Below are 20392 nucleotides of genomic sequence, written 5' to 3'. Positions count from 1 at the left end.
CCTTCAGTAGGTTCCCTTTTCATTTAGTTCATTGCTGTGCAGAAAGTTTTTAGTGTGATACAGTTTTACTTGTTTATTTTTGTTTTTGTTTCCCTTGCTTAAGGAAATACATCCAGAAAAATAGTACTAAGATCTGTGTTTTCTTTTATGAGTTTATGGTTTCAGTTGTTACACTTGGGTCTTTAATTCACTTTGAGTTAATTTTTGTGTATGGTGTAAGAAAGTGGTCCAGTTTCATTCTTTTCCATGTGGCTGTCTTGTTTTCCCAACACTATTTATTTATTTGAAAAAGTAATTATTATCCTTTCCCCATAGGATAGTATATTCTTGCCTCCTTTGTCATAGATTAGTTGACCAAGTACACTTGGTTTATTTCTGGGCTCCCTATTTTGTTCCATTGATCTCTGTGTCCATTTTTGTGCCAGTATCATACTGTTTTGATGACGATAGCTTTGTAGTATAGTCTGAAACCTGGGATTGTGATACCTCCAGCTTAGTTCTTCTTTTCCAAGCAAGATTGCTTTGGCTATTCTGGATCTTTTGTGATTCCATACAAACTTTAGGATTATTTGTTCGAGTTCTATGAAAAATACTATTGCATTGAATTGATAGGGATTGCATTGAATCTGTAGATTGCTTTGGGTCATATGGATATTTTAACAATATTAATTCTTCCAATCCATGAGCATGGGATATCTTTCCATTCATGTGTATCTTCTTCAGTTTCTTTCATCAGTGTCTTATAGTTTTCAGAGTACAGGTCTTTTACCTCCTTGGTTAAATTTATTTCTAGGTGTTATCCTCTTTTTGTTGTGATTGTAAATGACATTGTTTTCTCCATTTTTTTCTGACAGTTTATTATTACTGTGTAAAAACACAACAGATTTCAGAGTATATAATTTTGTGCCTTGCAACTTTACTGAATTCATTTAATAGTTTTTTGTTTTTGGTTTTGGTTTTTTTGGTGGAGCCTTTAAGATTTTCTATATATCGTATCATGTTTTACCTCTTTCTTACCAACTTGGGTGGCTTAAATTTTTTTTCAATGTTTATTTATTTTTGAGGGAGAGAGTGCACAAGCAGGGTTGGGGCAGAGAGAGAGGGAGACAGAGGATCCCACACGGGCTCTGCACTGACAGCAGAGAACCCGATGTGGGGCTAAAACTCCCAAACCACAAGATCATGACCTGAGCTGAAATTGGTTGCCTGACCAACTGAGCCACCCAGGTGCCGCCCCCCACCTTCTTTTGTCTGACTGCTGTGGCTAGGACCTCCAGTACTATGTTGAATAAACGTGGCAAGCGTGGGCATCCTTGTCTTACTCTTGATCTTAGAGGGAAAGCTTTTAGCTTTTACCCTTGAGTATGATGTTAGCTGTGGGTTTTGTCGTATATGGCCGTTTTTATTTTAGTTATGTTCTCTCTCTATCCACTTTATTGAGAGTTTTTATGATGAATGCATGTTGAATTTTGTCAAATGCTTTTTCTGCGTCCTGTTGAGATGATCATATGATTTTTACCCTTCATTTTGTTAAAGTGGTGTATCATGTTGATTTGAAGATGTTGAACCACCCTTTGATCCCTAAAATAAGTCCATTTGATTATGGTGAATAATCTCATTAATATATTGTTGCATTTGGTTTGCTGATATTTTGTTTGAAGATTTTTGCATCTATAGTCATCAAGAATATTGGTCTTTAATTTTTTTTTTTTTGTAGTGTCTTTATTTTGGTATCAGAATAATGTCCTTGTAGAATGAATTTGGAAGCGTTCCTCTGTCTTCAATTTTGTGGAACATTTTGAGAAGGCTAGGTTAACTAGCCTAGTTAACTACGTTAACTCTTGTTTAAATGTTTGCTGGAATTCACCATGAAGCTATTACTGTTATTGTTACTGATTCAGTTTTGTTACTAGTAATTTATCTCTACAGATTTTTTTTTTTAATTTTTTTTTTCAACGTTTATTTATTTTTGGGACAGAGAGAGACAGAGCATGAACGGGGGAGGGGCAGAGAGAGAGGGAGACACAGAATCGGAAACAGGCTCCAGGCCCTGAGCCATCAGCCGAGAGCCTGACGCGGGGCTCGAACTCACGGACCGCAAGATCGTGACCTGGCTGAAGTCGGACGCTTAACCGACTGCGCCACCCAGGCGCCCCTCTCTACAGATTTTCTATTTCTTCCTAATTCAGTCTTGGAAGATTTTATGTTTCTAGGGGTTTACCCATTTTTTCAAGGTTGTCCAATTTGTTGGTGCATAATTTTTTGTAGTAGTCTCTTATAATTCTTAATATTATATTACTTATGTTTATATTATTTATATATAATTAATATTCTGAATAATAAATAATTTTGTGTTTCTGTGATATTGGTTGTAACTTCTTTCATTCTGACTTTGAGTCCTTTCTCTTTTTTTTTTTTTTTTTTTTGATGAGTCTGACTAAAGTTTTGTCAATTTTGTTTATCTTTTCAAAGAACCAGCTTAGCTTCATCAATCTTATCTGTGTTCTCTTAATTTCTATTTCATTTATTTACACTCTGATTTTTATTATTTCCTTCTTTCTGCTGGCTTTGGGCTTTGTTCTTTTTTCCTAGTTCTTTTAAGTATAAGGTTAAAGTGTTCATTTGGACTTTTTCTTGGTTCTTAAGGTAGTTCTGGATCATTATAAACATCCTTATTAGAAGTGCTTTTGCTGTGTGGCAAAGATTTTGAACCATTGTATTTCCATTTTCATTTGTTTCCAGGTGTGTGTGTGTGTGTGTGTATACACACATTGTTTTTTACTCTTTGGCGTCTCCGTTGACTGGTTGTTTAGCCTCCACTTTGTATTTTTTTCAGTGTTTTCTTGTAATGGATTTCTAATTTCATAGCATTATGGTCAAAAAAGATGCTTGTTATGATTTTAGTCTCCTTGAACTTCTTGAGACTAGTTTTGTGGCTTAACGTGCGATATGTTTTGGAGAATTTTTCACATGCACTTGAACATATATTCTGTATATATCTGTTAAGTCCATGTGGTTGAATGTATCATTCAGAGCCGTTATGGATTTTCTGTCTCAGAGATCTATCCATTGATATAATTGGGGTATTAAAGTCCCACAGTATTTTATTATTGTCAGTTTCTCCCTTTATATCTCAGTATTTCCTTTATAAATTTAGGTGCTCCTGTCTTAGGTACATAGATATTTACAGTTGTTATATTCTCTTGTTGGATTGATCCCTTTATCGTTATGTGATGTTTTTGTCTCATTACATTCTTTAAAAACAAATTTATTTTAACATTTATTGACTTTTGAGAGACAGATTGTGACTGGGGGAGGGGCAGAGAGAGAGGGAGACACAGAATCTGAAGCAGGCTCCAGACTCTGAGCTGTCTGCACAGAGCCCGATGTGGGCCCAAACCCACAAACTGTGAAATCATGATCTGAGCCAAAGTCGGATGCTTGACTGAGTCACCCAGGCGCCCCTGTCTCATTGTTTTAAAGTCTCTTTGTTTTAAAGTCTATTCTGTCTGATATGGGAATTGCTACCCCAGCTTTTTTTTTTTTTTTTTTTAAAGGAGGCTTGACACACAGTGTGGGGCTTGATGCAGGGCTTGAACTCATCACTCTGAGATCAATACATGAGCTGAGGTTAAGAGTCATGCTCTTAACCAACGGAGTCACCCAGGGACCCCTTAATGACCATTACTTTGGACCGTTTGTTAAGTAGATTCCTTTTCTCTGTTTCTTTTAGTTCTTTCCCTCAAGTTTTATCTTGTTCCTTTGTTTGGAGCATGTTCCTTCGTCTCCTTATTTTGTCTCTCTTGTTTGTTTCTATGTATTCGGTAGGTCAGCTACATCTCCTGGTGTTGAAGGCAGTGGCCTTATATAGAAGGTATCCTGTGGGTCCAGGAGCACAATACCCTTTGGTCACCAGTAGTAGGCACTTGTGGGGTGTCCCCGTGTGGGCAGCATGTGCCCCCTTTTGTGACTGGGCTGTGGCTGCGGTAGGCACGCTGGTGGGCAGGGTTAGCTCCCAGCGAGGCTGGCTGAGAGTCCTGGCTGCAACTGCTTTGGGCACGCTGGTACGCATGACTGGCCCCCCTTTCTCCAGGACAGGAATTGTTTTGGAGGGTGCTGTTCCCACTGAGGCTGCCCACCTGGTTTGTCGGAGCAGGAGCTGCTTTGGAGGGGCACCTGCTAGGGTGGGCAGATCCGGTGGGCTGGGTTCACAGGGAGCGCCAATGCAGGGCAAGCAGCGCGAGCAAGGTAGATGGAGACTGGCAGAACTGACTCACTCCGGTGTCTGGCCAGCTGGCTGGTGGAAGGCAAGAGAAAGGGCTCCCGCCAACACTGCTATTCTGCAGAAGGTTCGTAGAGATTCCTGCTTCTCCAGCACATGCTATAAAATAAGTCAATTAATTTCCTTCATGTATAACCCAGGTGATTTTCAAACCGCTGCCTCTGGCCTGGGTCTCAGACTAAGCAATATAGTGCGTTGGCCCTTGAAAGAGCACACTCTTGTTTTCCCATAGCCCTCTGGCTCCCCTGTGGTTGAGTCCTGATTTTCAGAACTCCCACAGTTAAGCACTGCTGACTTTCAAACCAGGCTTTATGGAGGCTTGTCTTTATGGGGCTGATTTCCCTCTCTTCTGAGAGAGCGTCTTCATGCTTGTAATATCCCTCCTGGTGGGTCATGGGTCTGGGGATTTCGTTTCCAATTGTATCTCTTTCCCCTATCCTTCTTCATGTGGCTTCCCCTTTAACTGTTGGTCTGTGGGAGATGTATTTTGCCAGTCTTTAGATGATGTTCACAGTGAGTTGCGTCTTCTGTAGTTCTAGTGTTGATGGATCTGTGAGAGGTGAGCTCAGGATCTCTTCCTCCACCATTTTCGCAAGATCTTTCCTGTGGTTGGAGTTTTTGCCCACAAAGCCCAGGAATCCCAAATTGTGAAAGTAGCGAAGCGGCTGGCGATTTTGCAAACTCACCCATCAGAAGCAAATAAAAAGGCTTTCTGAAAAGATACACCATCAACCTAGGACTTAATATGACACCGCTTGGAAGATTTACTAACAACCCCAGATTACAAAACATTTGAGAATACAGTCTACCCTCAGCTACAGTCTGCAGGCATCGCAAATAGCAAGATTAAAAGTTAAGCACTCTATGTAATACAACAATTTTATAAAATAAGTATGCTTAAATGATAACAGCTATAAAGAAGACTTTAAGCATAAGAAAAACATGAGGTGCTAGGAAAAAAAGAACAGAGATTTGTAAAAAGAGTCCTATTTGAACTATACAAATAAGATGCACAGTTATTTAAAAAAAACACTCAAAACACTCTGTGAGGGGCACCTGGGTGGCTGTCAGTTAAGCATCTGACTTCAGTTCAGGTCATGTTCTCACGGTTTGTGAGTTCGAGCCCTGCGTTGGACTCTGCACTAACAGCTCAGAGCCTGGAGCCTGCCTCAGATTCTGCGTCACCCTTCCTCTGCCATTTCCCCCACTTGTGTGTCTCCTCTCTCTCTCTCAAAAATAAATACTTGAAAAAAACACTATGTAAATAAGTTCTTTAGAGATTAGACAGTTTAAGAGAGCAAAGTGTGGAAGATAGATTTCAAGAAAATTCCCAGAATGCTGGGAGACGGTTAAGATATCCCAACCTCGTTTTTCACGGAATATGGGTAGCTGGCAAGCTTAACCCAAAACCCTTGTGGCAGAATAAAGAGCTAAGAAGTTTTTCCTTACTCTAAATGTCAAGAGTGTAGATAAAAGTATAAGAACAATATTGGCTCAGAGAAACAAATTAAGAATACAGAATAGAGAGCCCAGCTACAGATAACTTGTGTACGGGAGTTTGATAAGTAATATTATATATCAGTGGGAAGAGATTAAATGGTGCTATCCTTTTGGACATAGATTAAGTTAGAGCTCTTTCACTATACGAAGTCAAACTGTAAAACTTTAAAGAAGTCACAGCAGAATCTCTTTATTAGGACAGGGAATATTTTCTTTAAGAAACAAAATGCGCAACCATATAGAAAAAGCTGGATGTCTTTGGCTATGTTAAAGTAACTTATGTGTGCCCAGGGCCGCCGTATTTTTTAAGGTAGGGTGGACAATTGGCAAGTAGTCAAAAAAAATGTAATAGTTTAGGTACAACAGAAGTTGATTTCCTGCTCAGCGATCATTTAGAGGGATACGTCAGACTGAGGTGTCGCTGTCCTCTGTAAGGTCTTTTGGGGACCCAGATGCTTCCATCTGGTGGCTTTGCTGTCATTTAAGGCCTTGTCATAGTCTGCAGGCAGCTGGGGGAGGGGGAGAGTATGGAGGAAGCATCCCAATTTCTTAAAAGCCTCAGCCTGGAAGTGGCACTTAGAACTTCCCTGTCGTGCTTGACAGCTGAGCTGCAGGGGGAGGGGTGGAGGGTGGACATGACAGGAAATGTGGCTTCACTAGGCAGCTGCTGTCTACCTACAGTTCTTCAATGGCCGTGGAAGAGGACGTTTATGTTGGGAGCAGCTGTCTCTGCCTCTGAAACTATTGTGAAAACAGAACTCGGAAATTGGAGAAGATAGACATTAAAGCCATAGGGAGATTCCATTTCCTATCCATTTGATTAGCAAGATGTCTGATAACACCAAGTGTTGGCAAGGGTCTGGGCACTCAGGAAACACTTGACGACTGTTAGGCATCTCCCACAGTGCAGGGAGGAGTGGTGTGAAAGGGCATTCAATAACAAAGAGCAGAAACAACCACCGTGTTCTCAGTTTAAAAAAAAAAAAAAGGGAAACTACTGTTTTTTTGTTTTTGTTTTTACTGTTTAGTTTTGAGAGAGAGAGGGAGCACAAGCAGGGGAGGGGCAGAGAGAGAGGGAGACAGAATACAAAGCAGGTTCCAGACTTTGAGCTGTCAGCACAGAGCCCGTTGTGGGTCTCGAACTCATGAACTGTGAGATCATGACCTGAGTCGAAGTCGGATGCTTAACCAACTACGCCACCCGGATGTCCCATGTAAACTACTGTTAATTAGTATGACAGAATATCATCGAGCTGTTAAAATGGATGAACGACATATACATGTATCAAGCTAGATATCTCAATGTAGTATCGAATGAAAAATCCAGTTGTTGAGGAAACCGTGCCATTTATGTACAAAAATAGCTTTGATGAGCGCTGGCTGTATATGGAAGTGATGAATCACTGAATTCTACTCCTGAAACCAGTGTTACACTATATGTTAACTAGAACTTAAGTAAAAATTAAAAAAAAAAGCTTATGATGTTTATCAATGTATATATGTTTAAAAAGATGAAAATGCATATGGGAATATATCTGTCAGTGTCAACATAATGTTTCGTTTTCTTGGCAGAGAGGAAAGAGGAAGGGACAGAAGGACGGGTCCCTAGCCTTATCTCTTATGAATTACTTTAAGAGATATTTGAAGCAAATATGCCAGGCTAATAGTGCTTTAATTTTGATGCTGGGTATGCAGTGAAATATATTTGCTTTATTTTCAAAAAACGTTTAACGTGTTTAAAATGGAACATTAATAATGAAAACATTTCCAACGTTTTAGAAGTTAAAGAATGGGAAGGTGTGGTGTATATATACAATGGCATATTAGCCAGTCCTAAAAATAATGAAATCTTGCCACTTGCAATGACTTGGGTGGAGCTAGAGAGTTATTAGGCTAAGTGAAAGAAGTCAGTCAGAGAAAGACAAAAACCCCATGATTTCACTCATATGTGGAATTTAAGAAACAAAACAAATGATCTCAGCTGCCCAGCTAATGGGCAGTGAATGAAACAGGGACAAATACTATTCTCACTTGCTTGAATAGGTCAACTGAAGTTTTCCCTTTCTGTGGTCTGTGTCCTCGTCTTTCCCGGGCTATTACCTTTCTAAATAGACAAGTTTAAGTGACGCACACTCTTGTCATATATATTTTTTTCCATACTGAGTATCTTTCTCCCAGAATGGGTGCTTGCTTTAGTCAATGTTTTGTGAATGAACGAAACTCCAGTTAGGGTAGTTTGCCTTTTCTTTCGTTTTCTTATAATTTGTGCGATGAAGTGTTAAGACTGAAGGGTTACAAAGGGCTGGATTACAGAAAGAAGCAATGAACTAAGATGAAAACAGAAAAATACTAGAAAACAAAAACAGTAAAGCTAATCTAAAAGGTCGTTCTTTGAAAATACAGTGAAATCAATGCTTGTTAACTAACGGAGGAACAAAGGGTAGAAATAGAAAAAGCATGGATACAGCAACTAAGAAATGGTGCTAAAGAAAATGTGTAATAGAGGAAATTCAAAGACTCGCAAGAGGCTATTTTGCTTAAGTAGATTCAAAGAGAAAATGAATAATATTCTGGGAGATGGTATTTTTTAAGACCAGGAAAAAAAAACGAATAATTTTTCTAGGAGATAGTATTTGCCACAACTGACAATAGAAAAGATAGAAAAACCTACATGGAGAAATTGCCTGAAGCCACCCAGAAGAAATAAAGTTGAGGGATAAAGCTCCCCTCCCAAATATATCAGATCCAGCTAGTTTCTCAGGGGAATGCAGTAAAATATTTCAAGAAGAGATCACTCCAGTAGTATCGAGATGTTTTCAGCCCAGATAAAAAGATAGAAGCTTCCATAGTTTTAAAAAAATGAAGTTAGTAGAATATTGATATCAAGACCTAAGAAAGACAGGACCAATGGGGAAAAAAATAACACAGCCTCAGTCAAGAATATTGATGGAGAAAGTCTAAATAAAATATTAGCCAGTGGATTCCACAGCACATTAAAAGATCAATATATCCTAATCGAGCAAGGTTCACCGTGGGAATGCCAGGATGAGTAGAAGTTTGAAATCTATGAATAGAATTCCCATATTACCTTGTCAAACAGGAGAAACAGTATGGTTGTATCTAATGGAAAACATTTTGTGAGATTGAACATTAAATTTTTTCATATATATATCTTAAAGTTTATTTATTTTCAGAGGGGGGATAGGCGGGGCTGCAGAGAGAAAGGAAGAGAGAGGATCCCACGCAGGCTCTGCACCCAGCACCGAGCCCAACAAGGGGCTCCACCTCACAACCTTGAGATCATGACCCAATCCTATGCTTAACTGACTGAGCTACCCATGTGCCATGAACATTCATTAAAAAAAAAAATAATAATAGTATAACTCTTGCATGGGTATTAATTTCACATGATACTATAGATCTATGGCAGTGGAAAGCCAGAATTCATCGCATATTAAAGACAGGGAACAAAGCATTACCCCTCATCAGTTTTAATAGTTTTATTTTTTTGGAGCTATTGGCCAAGAAAATTCTCCAAAAGAGAGAGTAGTGCTATAAAATTGGAAAGAAGGACATACAGTTGAGCACTGTTGCCTCTGTTCTGTTGATGTTTTTCCAGCTTTAAATTTCCTCTTTCTTAATAAAATGGTTTTTTTTGGAGAAAGATTATTATGTTTTAAAAGAGGATCCTCGCCATTAGTAGAATATTTTTATTTATTTATTTTAAACCCTACACAACATAGTTCTGTCATTCCCAGCTCCTCCTGGCTGGCATTTTGTCCCGTGGATCTTCTAATACTCGGAACTCTCTCTTCTCCGTGTTCTAAATAAATGAGGTAGCTGGGTGGGGGGTGGGGTGCGTGCAGTGCTAATTCTGGTTTGGCTGCTTGCTGTTAACATAGAGAATCCAACTACTGAGCGGTTGTTTTCACTGCTTTTTAATATTCATAATAGAAGGCAGGAAATGGATTTTTACAGCTTTGGTTTATTTAATACCATTCGGGTAACCATGATTGGGTTCTTCCGTTTACCTCTACACGTCACTGAGACGTTTCAAACAAATAATTGTGTTGAGATTAGCCAAGATTTATTTTATACATTTGCTATCGAAGCTTCATTTTTTTTTTTTTTTTTAATTTTTTTTTTTTCAACGTTTATTTATTTTATTTTTGGGACAGAGAGAGACAGAGCATGAACAGGGGAGGGACAGAGAGAGAGGGAGACACAGAATCGGAAACAGGCTCCAGGCTCTGAGCCATCAGCCCAGAGCCCGACGCGGGGCTCGAACCCACGGACCGCGAGATCGTGACCTGGCTGAAGTCGGGCGCTTAACCGACTGCGCCACCCAGGCGCCCCTCGAAGCTTCATTTAAAACCATCTCTGTGATACGTGTACAAAAATTATATTATTGGCACCAGATTCTCTTATAAAAATTAAACATTTATTTTCAAGATGTGTGTAAATGAAGGTAATTACAGCTTTCCTATAAGAATTGGTTACATGTAGAAATGGTTTTTATTTTAACTGACTTTTTCTGACGTAAGTATAATTACAGAAGACGAACCCTTGCGGCCACGTGCATAATCACTATTTAGTGGAGCATAAATGTCTCCGTTTTAAAACGTCCTTTTTTCTTAATAGTGTATTTTAAATATTTTAGCATGCCATTTTTTAGGACCTTCCTTTTGAATAATTGCCTGTTTTGCTATTGTATGAAACTAACCAGTCTCCCCTTTTCGCCAGTCTTTTTTACTCCTGACTCTTTTCTTTCTGTAACTCCTTCCACTTTTGCTCTCTTCTTGTTGTTCAGAGGACAAAAATGAAGTATGCTTTTATTGCATGGCTGAGTCTGCAAAGGGAAGTGTTTAAGTTAAAATAAATGAGATTTTGTAGGTTTGGCAATACATGATATTTAGTAATTAGATGCTGTGTCTGCGGTTCTGTTTGTCTGTTGGATTCCAGAATGTTAGCACTCAGGGAAATTGACTAAACTATATCAGAGTGAATTTTTCTGGTGTGTAAAGGTGAATTACAGCATTTAACATAAAGCTGTGCCATATCATTCAATATGAAAGCCACTAGCCTCATGTGGGCATTTAAATTTAAATTAATAAAAATTACATAAGATAAAAAAATTCAGTTCCTTAAGTAAACTAGCCACAGGACAAGTGCTCACTAGCCACACGTGGCCGGTGACTAACCATGTTGGGCAAGCAGGTACAGAACGTTTTTTTTTTTTTAATTTTAAGTAGGCCCCATGCCCGTCGTGGAGGCCAACTCAGGACTTGAACTCACAACCTTGAGCTGAGATCAAGAATCGGATGCTTAACTGACTGAGCCATCTAGGCGCCCCCAGAATGTTTTCAATATCACAGAGAGTTCTGTTGAATAACGTGGGGTGAAGTTTATACGTCTTACCTGTTTATTATATTAGTATTTAAAACTCATTTTTGTTTTTCATTTTCTTCCTGGATATTATAAATACCAATAAAAGTCAATTATTTGGGAAACAATGGACAACTTAGAACTACTTAGAATAATTTTTACTTTCCTATCAACTTAATTTTTAAAATTCTGTCCTGAAGTGAAACATGTATCAACATAGGGTTACCGGCAGTTAGAAATTCTAGGAGGAAAAAAAACACAAAAAAGAAACTGTAGGAGAACATTTGAAAATTCTTGATAGAATACAAAGTCCCAGGGTGGGCAGGGTGGGGGCAGGTTTTCATATCACTTGGCTGAAGATCTACAGAAGATGATGTGGAGAGAGGGGCTCACAGGTTTTAAAAGACACTCAGAAGCAGCAAAGTAAGTGGAGAAACAATACATTTATTTGGGGCATGTAATTTCAGGCTGTGATTACAGTAGTGTATCAATATAAATTAATCTGGAAAACCGAAGAAATGTTGGAAAGAAAAAATAAGCGGAGGGGTGCCAAGGGACCATCCTGTGGTCATTGGAAACAGCCATTATTATTTGTCACGTATTTGCCCAGCCTCCTCTCTGTCCTGTTCAGCCAGCAGTGAACGAGGTCCGTGAGGAAGGCAGAGGAATGTTAGTCTGAGAGGCAGGCTTCTGGAGCAGTGAAGAGCTCGGACACTAAGCCAGGTGGCCTGACCTTTAAGTCCCAGCTCAGCTGCTTCTCTGTGGAACCACAGCACATTGCTTAACTCCTGTGTATCTGCTCATCTGTAAAATGGGATGCTGTTGCATTCTGCCTCTTACTATTCTTGTGAGGGTTAAAGAATTAAAATACTGAACTCCCTGAAGACTGTATTACTGATAGTACTGATCGCTGTTATATAGGGAATACAGACGCACAGTAAGTCCCTAGTAACTATGAGCCTCTCTATTTATTATTACAGGGAAACAGACATTTAAACAAGTAGTTGCAATAAAGCTAGGCGAGTCTTCCGAGAAGGGTAGGTTCAGCATTCTACGATAGTATTTGTTGAGGTGACTGAATTTTTGATACTGACTTAAGCAAAATTAATTTAGCTCTTAGGTGGGACGGTTTTGTTTTCGATCATACTGTAATAGTTTCTCACATCAAATCTTGCTCCTTCTATAGCTTGTAGTCTTAATACAATAATTTGTTTATTACCCTACCGTGATTAATATTTAAATGTTCCAGTATTTTAAGCAAAACTGTGGCCCTGATCACTGGTAATATCATAAGTGTCAAAATTCTTTCCCTGATACTTTGCATTGTGGACCAGCTTGCCAAAAAGGTAACAGAATCCTCTCTTAGCAGTAGCATCTGGCTAATCAAAATAAAATCTATCTTCCAGACATTTTACAAGAGAGTTTGGTTAGCTTTCAGTATAATTAAAGAGTATATTACTGGATACCTAAGAGTGTATTACTTGATACCTATTAAAAATGGGAAATTCTGAAGTGCAACTGTTTTTTATATATAGTGAGGGGCAATTTCAAGTGTAAATGAATAAGTAGAGGCTCAAGTAAGTTTTCAAGTATAACATTTTAAGGGCACCTCTGTATGAGCTGAAATCGATCAAACTGAAATCAATCAAATGCTTTGCGTTTGTCACAGCATCTTTCATCTCTTGATAATACTTGGGTTTTTTCGTTTTTTTTTTTTTTTTTTTTTTTTTTTTTTTTTACAGAACGCTGTCTTATAATGCACTAAACGATCTTCTGGCCTTTGTGTATCTTGGGTAATGATGGGAAATGAAGGACCAAATTATTATTTAACAATATAATTTTACTGGTTTTACAGTACAGAAAATTATTTAAGCTTAATAGTTATGAGACGTGTCTCTCTAGCTATGAGAACTCTCTTTGTTTCTTAGAAGTTTGACCTTGGGCGGGGGAGACGTTGACAATTTGGGGGGAAAAAAGACTCAAAGGAACAGCATGCTCAGAAAGGCGTTCCCAGAGTGCTGACCACTGGCCCACACAGTGCCAGCCCCCTCGCTCTTCGTGGTTATCACAAACCAGCCTGGCAGGATGTAGCTGCCAGCTTATCACTTTGCTTTAATCATAATTTATGTTTTTAGCAGGAATATAAATTACAACCAATACTTAAGGTATTGAAGCAATATGTTTTAGAAATTACAGATTTTATAAAACTAACAATTATTCGGGGGAAAAACTAAGGTTTAGCTTTTCTGTGAGTCCTATTTGATAACGATTTTTTCCCCCATTTGACCTCATGTTAGAAACACTGGACCAGAGATGAATGATGCCCACATACCTGTCATCTCTAGGTTTATCGAAACATACAGTTTTTGTTTAGAGAGTCGAGCGGTTCAGTTTTCTTGGCGGAGATAAAAATCTTACAGTATCTTCCTGTTTGCCAGCAGGTGAACTTATACTCACTTGTTTTTCTTCCAGATTCATGAAAAACTCCACTACTATGAGAAGCAGAACCCCGTGCCCATCCTCCACGGCGCAGCGGTCTTGGCCGATGATGTAAGTGTGCCTTCCTGAGCTCCCTGGGACATGGCTCCCTCGGGCCTGGCCGGGACAGAGCTCATCCCGGTGCAGACAGACGCGTGTGATCCAATGAGCGAAAACCAGAAGAAGCTGCAAACGTTTCCAAAAGTCCTGTCATCACAGAGCTTATGCTGATATTATGTTGATTTTCATTCACTCTCCTGCTCTAAAAATCTTGCATTGGAGATACCATCTTGTTCTGCCTTGGTAACTACGTAACAGAAATTTTAGGCTCGAACTCTCCGGGGAGAGAGAAGCTGTCAGCTATTAGCGTTCTGAGAAAAGTCACAGGCAGGAGGAATGCTTTGGAGAAATAAAGACAAATGAGATATGTCTATTGCTGACAGTGCTAAAAAAATGACAGATACTCGTATAGGAATGAGGCATATGAAATACATAAAAAGACAGGATTGTTTTTAAAATGGATTATAAAGCATAGTAATGATTTATGGATATTAGACCTTTCCAAATTACCTTCATAACCAAAAAATAAATTTTAGAAGCAGTTGGCATTGATGGAGTAGTTAATTTCCTGTGGCTATAATTTTATTTTCGATCTGGGGGAGGGAGCTAACTTGCTGTTTCTTACTGTTAACTTTCAAACTCGGATGAATTGAGAGCGCACCTGGATAAACTATAAGACACCAAAGCTGCACAAGAAATCGGTTGCCTGTGAAGGCTCGTTTTAGTGATGTCCTGTTAACTTACCTGTTGCCTTTTAAACTTTTTACTTTGTTGTGATAAAACAAGCAGTAGTTCACTTGAGTAAAATATCAGGGCCATAAGTATAATTTAAGAAAACCAACCACCTTCCGAGGTTGATTTTCTTATATATATATTTTATCTCCTAATTTAGATAATAAAGCATATGTAATAAATCTCTCAGATGTTTGCCGCCTAGTGAGTCCCCAGCCTCCCCTCCAGGTTTATCCAGAGATTACAAATTATCGGGATGTTTCAGTGTATGTGTTTTATGAGGCGACTTACTCCTGTGCATCGTAGAACCAAAATTTTTGTAGTGAAGGTGTAGATAGAATTCTATAGGTGGAAGCTATAGTTGCCACTTGAGAAAGTCCTAAAAATCACCTTAAAGACATTGACTCTTGAGGGTTTGGGGAAATATTTGTTGATATCCAATGTGATTGAGGCCCAATCGTATTACAGTATTGCTTTTAAAAAAAAAATTAGAGACTTACACAGTAAATGTAGCATTTTCTAATTCATCCCAGCAATATATTTAAATTTTAAAAAAGTGACTAAGGCATGCAAAGGGCCTTTTATGCCTTTTTGTAAATTAGTGATTATTTCTAAGAATTATTTTAACTTGACAAAAATTTTACCTTGGAAAAGTAAAATCACTTTTTGAAACGTAACCAGTGAATTTATCAATTTTATCAGATTTTATTTTTTGTGTATAATTTATATTATGCCCTTCTTTTAGAGAAAAGTCCTTTTCCAGAGATAAGAACAGCTCTTTTTAAAAACCTTGGTGGAAACAAAAAGAAATTTCATGCAATATCTTAAGAACGGTTTTTAAATGAAAATATATGTACATATTTTGAATTCTTTACTGAGTATTTCACAATTTTTTTTCTTTTTTTAAATTTCTTTCTTTTAATGTTTATTTAAGGGAGAGAGGGAGGGGGAGAGGGAGAGAGAGAGAGAGAGAGAGAGAGAGAGAGAGAGAGAATGAATCTCAAGCAGGCTCTGCTCTGTCCGTGCAGACCCCGATGCAGGGCTCCAACCTCCCAAACCATGAGATCGTGACTTGAGCCGAAATCAGAAGTCAGATACTTAACCAACTGAGCCACCCCAGCACCCCTGTAATTTTTTTTTTCTATTTGTTCTTGCTTTTCTTCTTTTGAAAATGTATGATCCTTACCATACCTGAAATGGAACAGAATGTTGATAGGAACATCTCTAAGTGAAGAACATGAGACAGGTTCAAGGTTCTAACCCTTTCTTTAGCTAGAATCATCTACGGGCATTCTCAATCATTATAGTAGAATACAGTCAGCATTTTGGTACCAGAGTACTTGTCAACCTATTGTAAGTCATTTTATGATTAGCCTGGTTCCCATTTAACGGACTTCTTAGTCTGTGTAGGTAAACATAATAAAAGTTTCAGACCATTTGCTCTATTAGAGACATTCTAGTTCTTTTTCACTTCAGCTCTAAACAGCAAGCTACTGTGGGTTTTTGGAAACCCTGTGGGTTTCACCACCTCATTCAGAAACTTTTTTTTCATTTTTTCCTTTTTCTTCCTTTCTCTCTCTTTTAAAAAATCGTGTCAAAGCCTGATCCAGCCCTTTTTACAAGTGGTCCTTTGTTTGCATGCAAAAGACCATTCCTTAAGATGAAGTGCTGGGATTTGCCCTCATTGCAATAAATCAGAAGGTGATCTGGCTGATAGGATTTTTTTTAGTTATACTCTCAGCCAAGATCCCGGGCTGGGACCTGGGCTACCAAGGGCCTAAAAAGAGGAGCAGTGATTGATCGTCTGTTTTCTTTCATGCTGACTTTTCCTTAATCACTGGAAAGTGGCAAGATAGCTTCTCATTTGTCACACATGGAGCCACACAGTACTCTTACTAAATGCTCTCTCTGTCCATGTGATCTCCCTTGCAGCTGGCCGAAGAGCTTCAGAACAAGCCATTAAACAGTGAGATCAGAGAGCTGTTGAAACTGCTGTCAAAACCCAATGTGAAGGTGAGGACATGTAATAAATATCTTCCAGAAGAGCCACTTTCTGAGACTTCAGATGAATTTTGTTTCGAGCATCAATTTTCAGTAAATATCTTTTCAAATGGTGCCCAGCATTTTAATAACCTAAATTCCATTAAGGACAAAGAGTTGAGCTTTTGATGATAATGTGACCAACTACAAAATACTTTAATTGGGAAGCTCAGGGTTTAAGTTGGTGAATGTAATGTCACTTCAAGGTCAATTTCTCATTAAATGAAGGTAAGAGTACCGAATACAGAGCCTATTAGTGGTTTTGTTCAGGTTCATTTTACTTGGCTACTTGATGGTATTCCAGTATATTTGACAACAATGTCTATTTTCCTATAGGATCATTTTCGCTTTCCTCTTCCCTCCCTTCCCCGTCTTCCCCATCTCCTCTCTCTCTCCTGATTCATGTTTTTTTTTTTGTTTTTTTTTTTAATTTTTTTTTTTTAACGTTTATTTATTTTTGAGACAGAGAGAGACAGAGCATGAACAGGGGAGGGGCAGAGAGAGAGGGAGACACAGAATCGGAAACAGGCTCCAGGCTCTGAGCCATCAGCCCAGAGCCTGACGCGGGGCTCGAACTCACGGACCGCGAGATCGTGACCTGGCTAAAGTCGGACACTTAACCGACTGCGCCACCCAGGCGCCCCTCCTGATTCATGTTTTAATATATGCTACCATCTTACAGAGCAGAGCAGTTTTCCAGTGTAAAATATTAGGAAAATATTGGTAGGCAGATTTCAGTTCTCCCTACCATTTTTTAATTGAAGAATAATCGACATAACAATATTGTATTAGTTTTAGGTGTACAACATCATGTTCTGATATTTATATATATTATAAAATGGTCACTGTAATTAGTCTAGTTACCATCTGTCATGATACAAAATGGCTACATTATTATTGACTGTATTCCCCCTGTGGTCTACGACATTCCTGCATCTTATTAGTTTATAACTGGAAGATCGTACCTCTGAATCTCCTTTATGTATTTCACCCCTTCCCTGCCATTTTCTTTCCAGCCGTATCAGTTATCTTTCCTTCAAGGGTGGTTGGTCAACAGAAGTCATTTAAAAATCTTCCTGTTAATTCGAAGGTCATTAATGCACTAAATCCCATAACGTGTACATTTTGGACTTGATACTCCTGCAATTACATGTGAAGTATTTTTCCATGAGTGAAAATTACGTATGGACAATGTGATTAGAATGACAATTTCTATTATCTATCTATTGTTTATCTTACAACAGTTTCTATTAAGCATACGTAGGCTGTCAAATGAATATTTCTGCATAGATACCAAAATTGGTTTTTGCCTTCCTTGAAAAATCTCCTGTGGAACTGTGCTATAATGGTCTTAAATTGGTAGTCAGAAAAGATAGTATTAAATAAAAGATGAAGCGAAAACATGCACAAGCCATAATTCCTAATCCCTGTAAGTAAAAGAAGTACATGAACATATTGTTAAAAATAAATGGACCCTGATTAGTAATTTGGAGTCATTGACTTGTACTGGTACAGAGGAGATTGAATTTTAGTTCTGAAAGAAAAAGGAAATTAAAGACACAGTGTTCAGAAAAGTGAAGAGCTCAGAGTAAGAGATTCATAGGTAGAGAATTTTCTGAAAATGTCTTCATTTGGTCTCAGAGTATACATGAGAATTTAATATTGAACGAGAGAATGGTGAGGTTAGCAATGGAAGGCTTGTTAAACTCCTACTTGAGAGTGTTATCTTGGTTTGAGTATTAGAAATCAAAGAAGAATGTTTCTGACAAAAACCAACAACATGATTTGATATTCAAGAGTGTTTGGAATGGAATAGTTAATAAAATATTATACTGGATGGAAACTGGTATTTGCCTTGAGAGGGAGGTATGATTTTAGATGGTCTTCAGCACCATTGGCTACAGCCTTATAATTGGATATTGAAACTTTGTTATGGTGAAAATATTTTAGATGAAGACTTTTAAAACTTTTTGTAATTATATAGCCATGTGGTAAAAGAATGGGTGGGAAGTCAGATTGAAAGGTGTATTTTCAGGAAGTTATGTGTAGGAAGTGGGTAAGATTGCAGACACATGACGTCACGATTGACAATGACAATTTCTAGTTAGCCAGTCTTGGGAAAAAATCTTCCATCCCATTTTGACCTAACATTTAACATTGATTTCTTTGAAATCATTTATATTGACTACCATCAATTTGAATTTCACTTTTTATAGGTAATTACTGTAAGAAGTCGTTTAGTAAACTAAAATATTTGCTTGTCTTTTTTTCAAAGCAGAAGCAAGGTACAGTAGAATATGACAGGTGTCCATGAATTATAAGTTGAACCGACAGTTTTAAATATGAAAAATGTAACTCCCAGATGTTAATTTGAATACTGTTTTTAATTTTTTAGTGGTTAAGAGAAATAATTATTTGCTAGTTAAAGATGGCTGTTCCATTTAAAATACTTAGTGCACAGTAGTGAAAAGAAGCCTGAGGTGTACCTGCAAAGCAATAATGATGTTTATAAACAGACGCGGATATATACAACCAAATATATGGCCACTATGAGAAGGATACTACGTGTGTCCTACAGATCTGCCAGCTCTTTTTTGAAAAGTTTTAAAACTTTCTCTGATTATTTGTAATGCTGCCAGAGTCAGATCTTCATTCATTCGTTCTCAAATGTCCCATGCCTACTCTGTGCCAAGCCCTGTAGATAGAACTTGCAGAAGGTACATGAAGGCTAATGCAGATGACAGGAGAAATCTTGGGTAAAAGGATGCGTAGAAATACTGTGGAACACAGAGGAGAGGGGTGGTAAATCTAAATTTGGGAAGTGGGGAGGGGGCTCAAGAGAACTTTGCAGAGGAAGTGACATAGAAGTTGAGCCCTGAAGATTGGCTTCGAGGTCACCAAAAAAGGAAAAGGAGTGAGAGATGAGTCGGCGGGGGGGGGGGGGGGGGGGGTGAAAACCGATGTTTTAAATAAGGTGAATAGCGTATGAAATCCCATCAAGTAACTTGTCAAGTTTGAAGACACAAAATAAGTTCAGTGTGGTTGAGCAGTAGCTTGTGGCAGAGGGGAGGGGGCGGGAGTTCAGAGCTAGACTGGGGATACTTTGAGTGGCAGGGGGCGGTGGGGGGGGGGCATATATGTCCTGGTTTGCCCAGGAAGTCTGGTTTGTGCCTGTGGTCCCAGCATGATTATTAATAGTCTCCTTCCCATTCTTTTGTTTCCTTCTTTAGATGATAAATTAACATGGCCACCTTTACTGTCAGCATCTTAAAAAGTTTGGGTGTCATCCTAAGAACAGTTGGAAAGCCACTGAAAGGATTTAAACAGGCAGGCGACACAGTCGCTTTCGTGGACAGGTTCTCAGAGTGGAAGGGGGTGGTAGGGTGGGAGAAGTGGAATGCTGAATGGAGGAAGGCCAGCCTCGAGCCTGAGGAAGTAATCCAGGTGAAGCACGATTATGGCCTTAGTGAAGGATGTGAGGGGATGGCAGTGGGGGATGGGTGGAACTGGATGTAGCTTCAGTACGTGGTATTGGCACAACTGGTTGATTATTGGGGGGAAAAATATATATCTAATGTGTATTATATATAATGTAATACATAGTGAATTCCAACTAGATTAAAGATTTGAGTATAAAAATTTGGACCATAATCATGAGATCAAGAAGAAACCTTAATAACCTCAGGAACAGAGGGACAGATAGACACCCACACACAGGAAAAGTACAAAAAAAAAATCCATGAATGAGGTTAGAAGAAATTGTTTATTTATGTAAATAATCTACATTGGTCTTTAATAAGGTGTGATAACTTATTACTTTGACTCTAATTTTCCTTTTTACAAGGGACTTGATGAAGACTTAAAAATAGGACATTTTTTGAGACTATGTACTTGCATTTCTAATTCAAACCGTGA

The 20392-nt window shown here is 38.5% G+C and overlaps 1 protein-coding gene across 8 annotated transcripts in view; it reads left to right on the top strand.

Annotated features, from left to right (window-relative positions):
- Positions 1-20392, top strand: part of MPP7 (MAGUK p55 scaffold protein 7) — a 210276-nt gene that overhangs the window by 77674 nt on the left and 112210 nt on the right. For 7 of the 8 annotated variants that reach the window (XM_045465774.1, XM_045465779.1, XM_045465775.1 and 4 more), the window contains exons 3-4: positions 13640-13717; positions 16370-16450. The exons of the other annotated variant lie outside the window; for it this stretch is intronic. In XM_045465774.1, coding sequence (XP_045321730.1) covers positions 13640-13717; positions 16370-16450 — 159 coding nt within the window. The remainder of the gene's footprint in view (positions 1-13639; positions 13718-16369; positions 16451-20392) is intronic. 8 annotated transcript variants of the gene reach the window in all.

This window comes from Leopardus geoffroyi, chromosome B4, assembly GCF_018350155.1.
Source record: "Leopardus geoffroyi isolate Oge1 chromosome B4, O.geoffroyi_Oge1_pat1.0, whole genome shotgun sequence".
NCBI classification, from domain to species: Eukaryota; Metazoa; Chordata; class Mammalia; order Carnivora; family Felidae; genus Leopardus; species Leopardus geoffroyi.
This window is presented reverse-complemented; position numbering and strand designations above follow the sequence as displayed.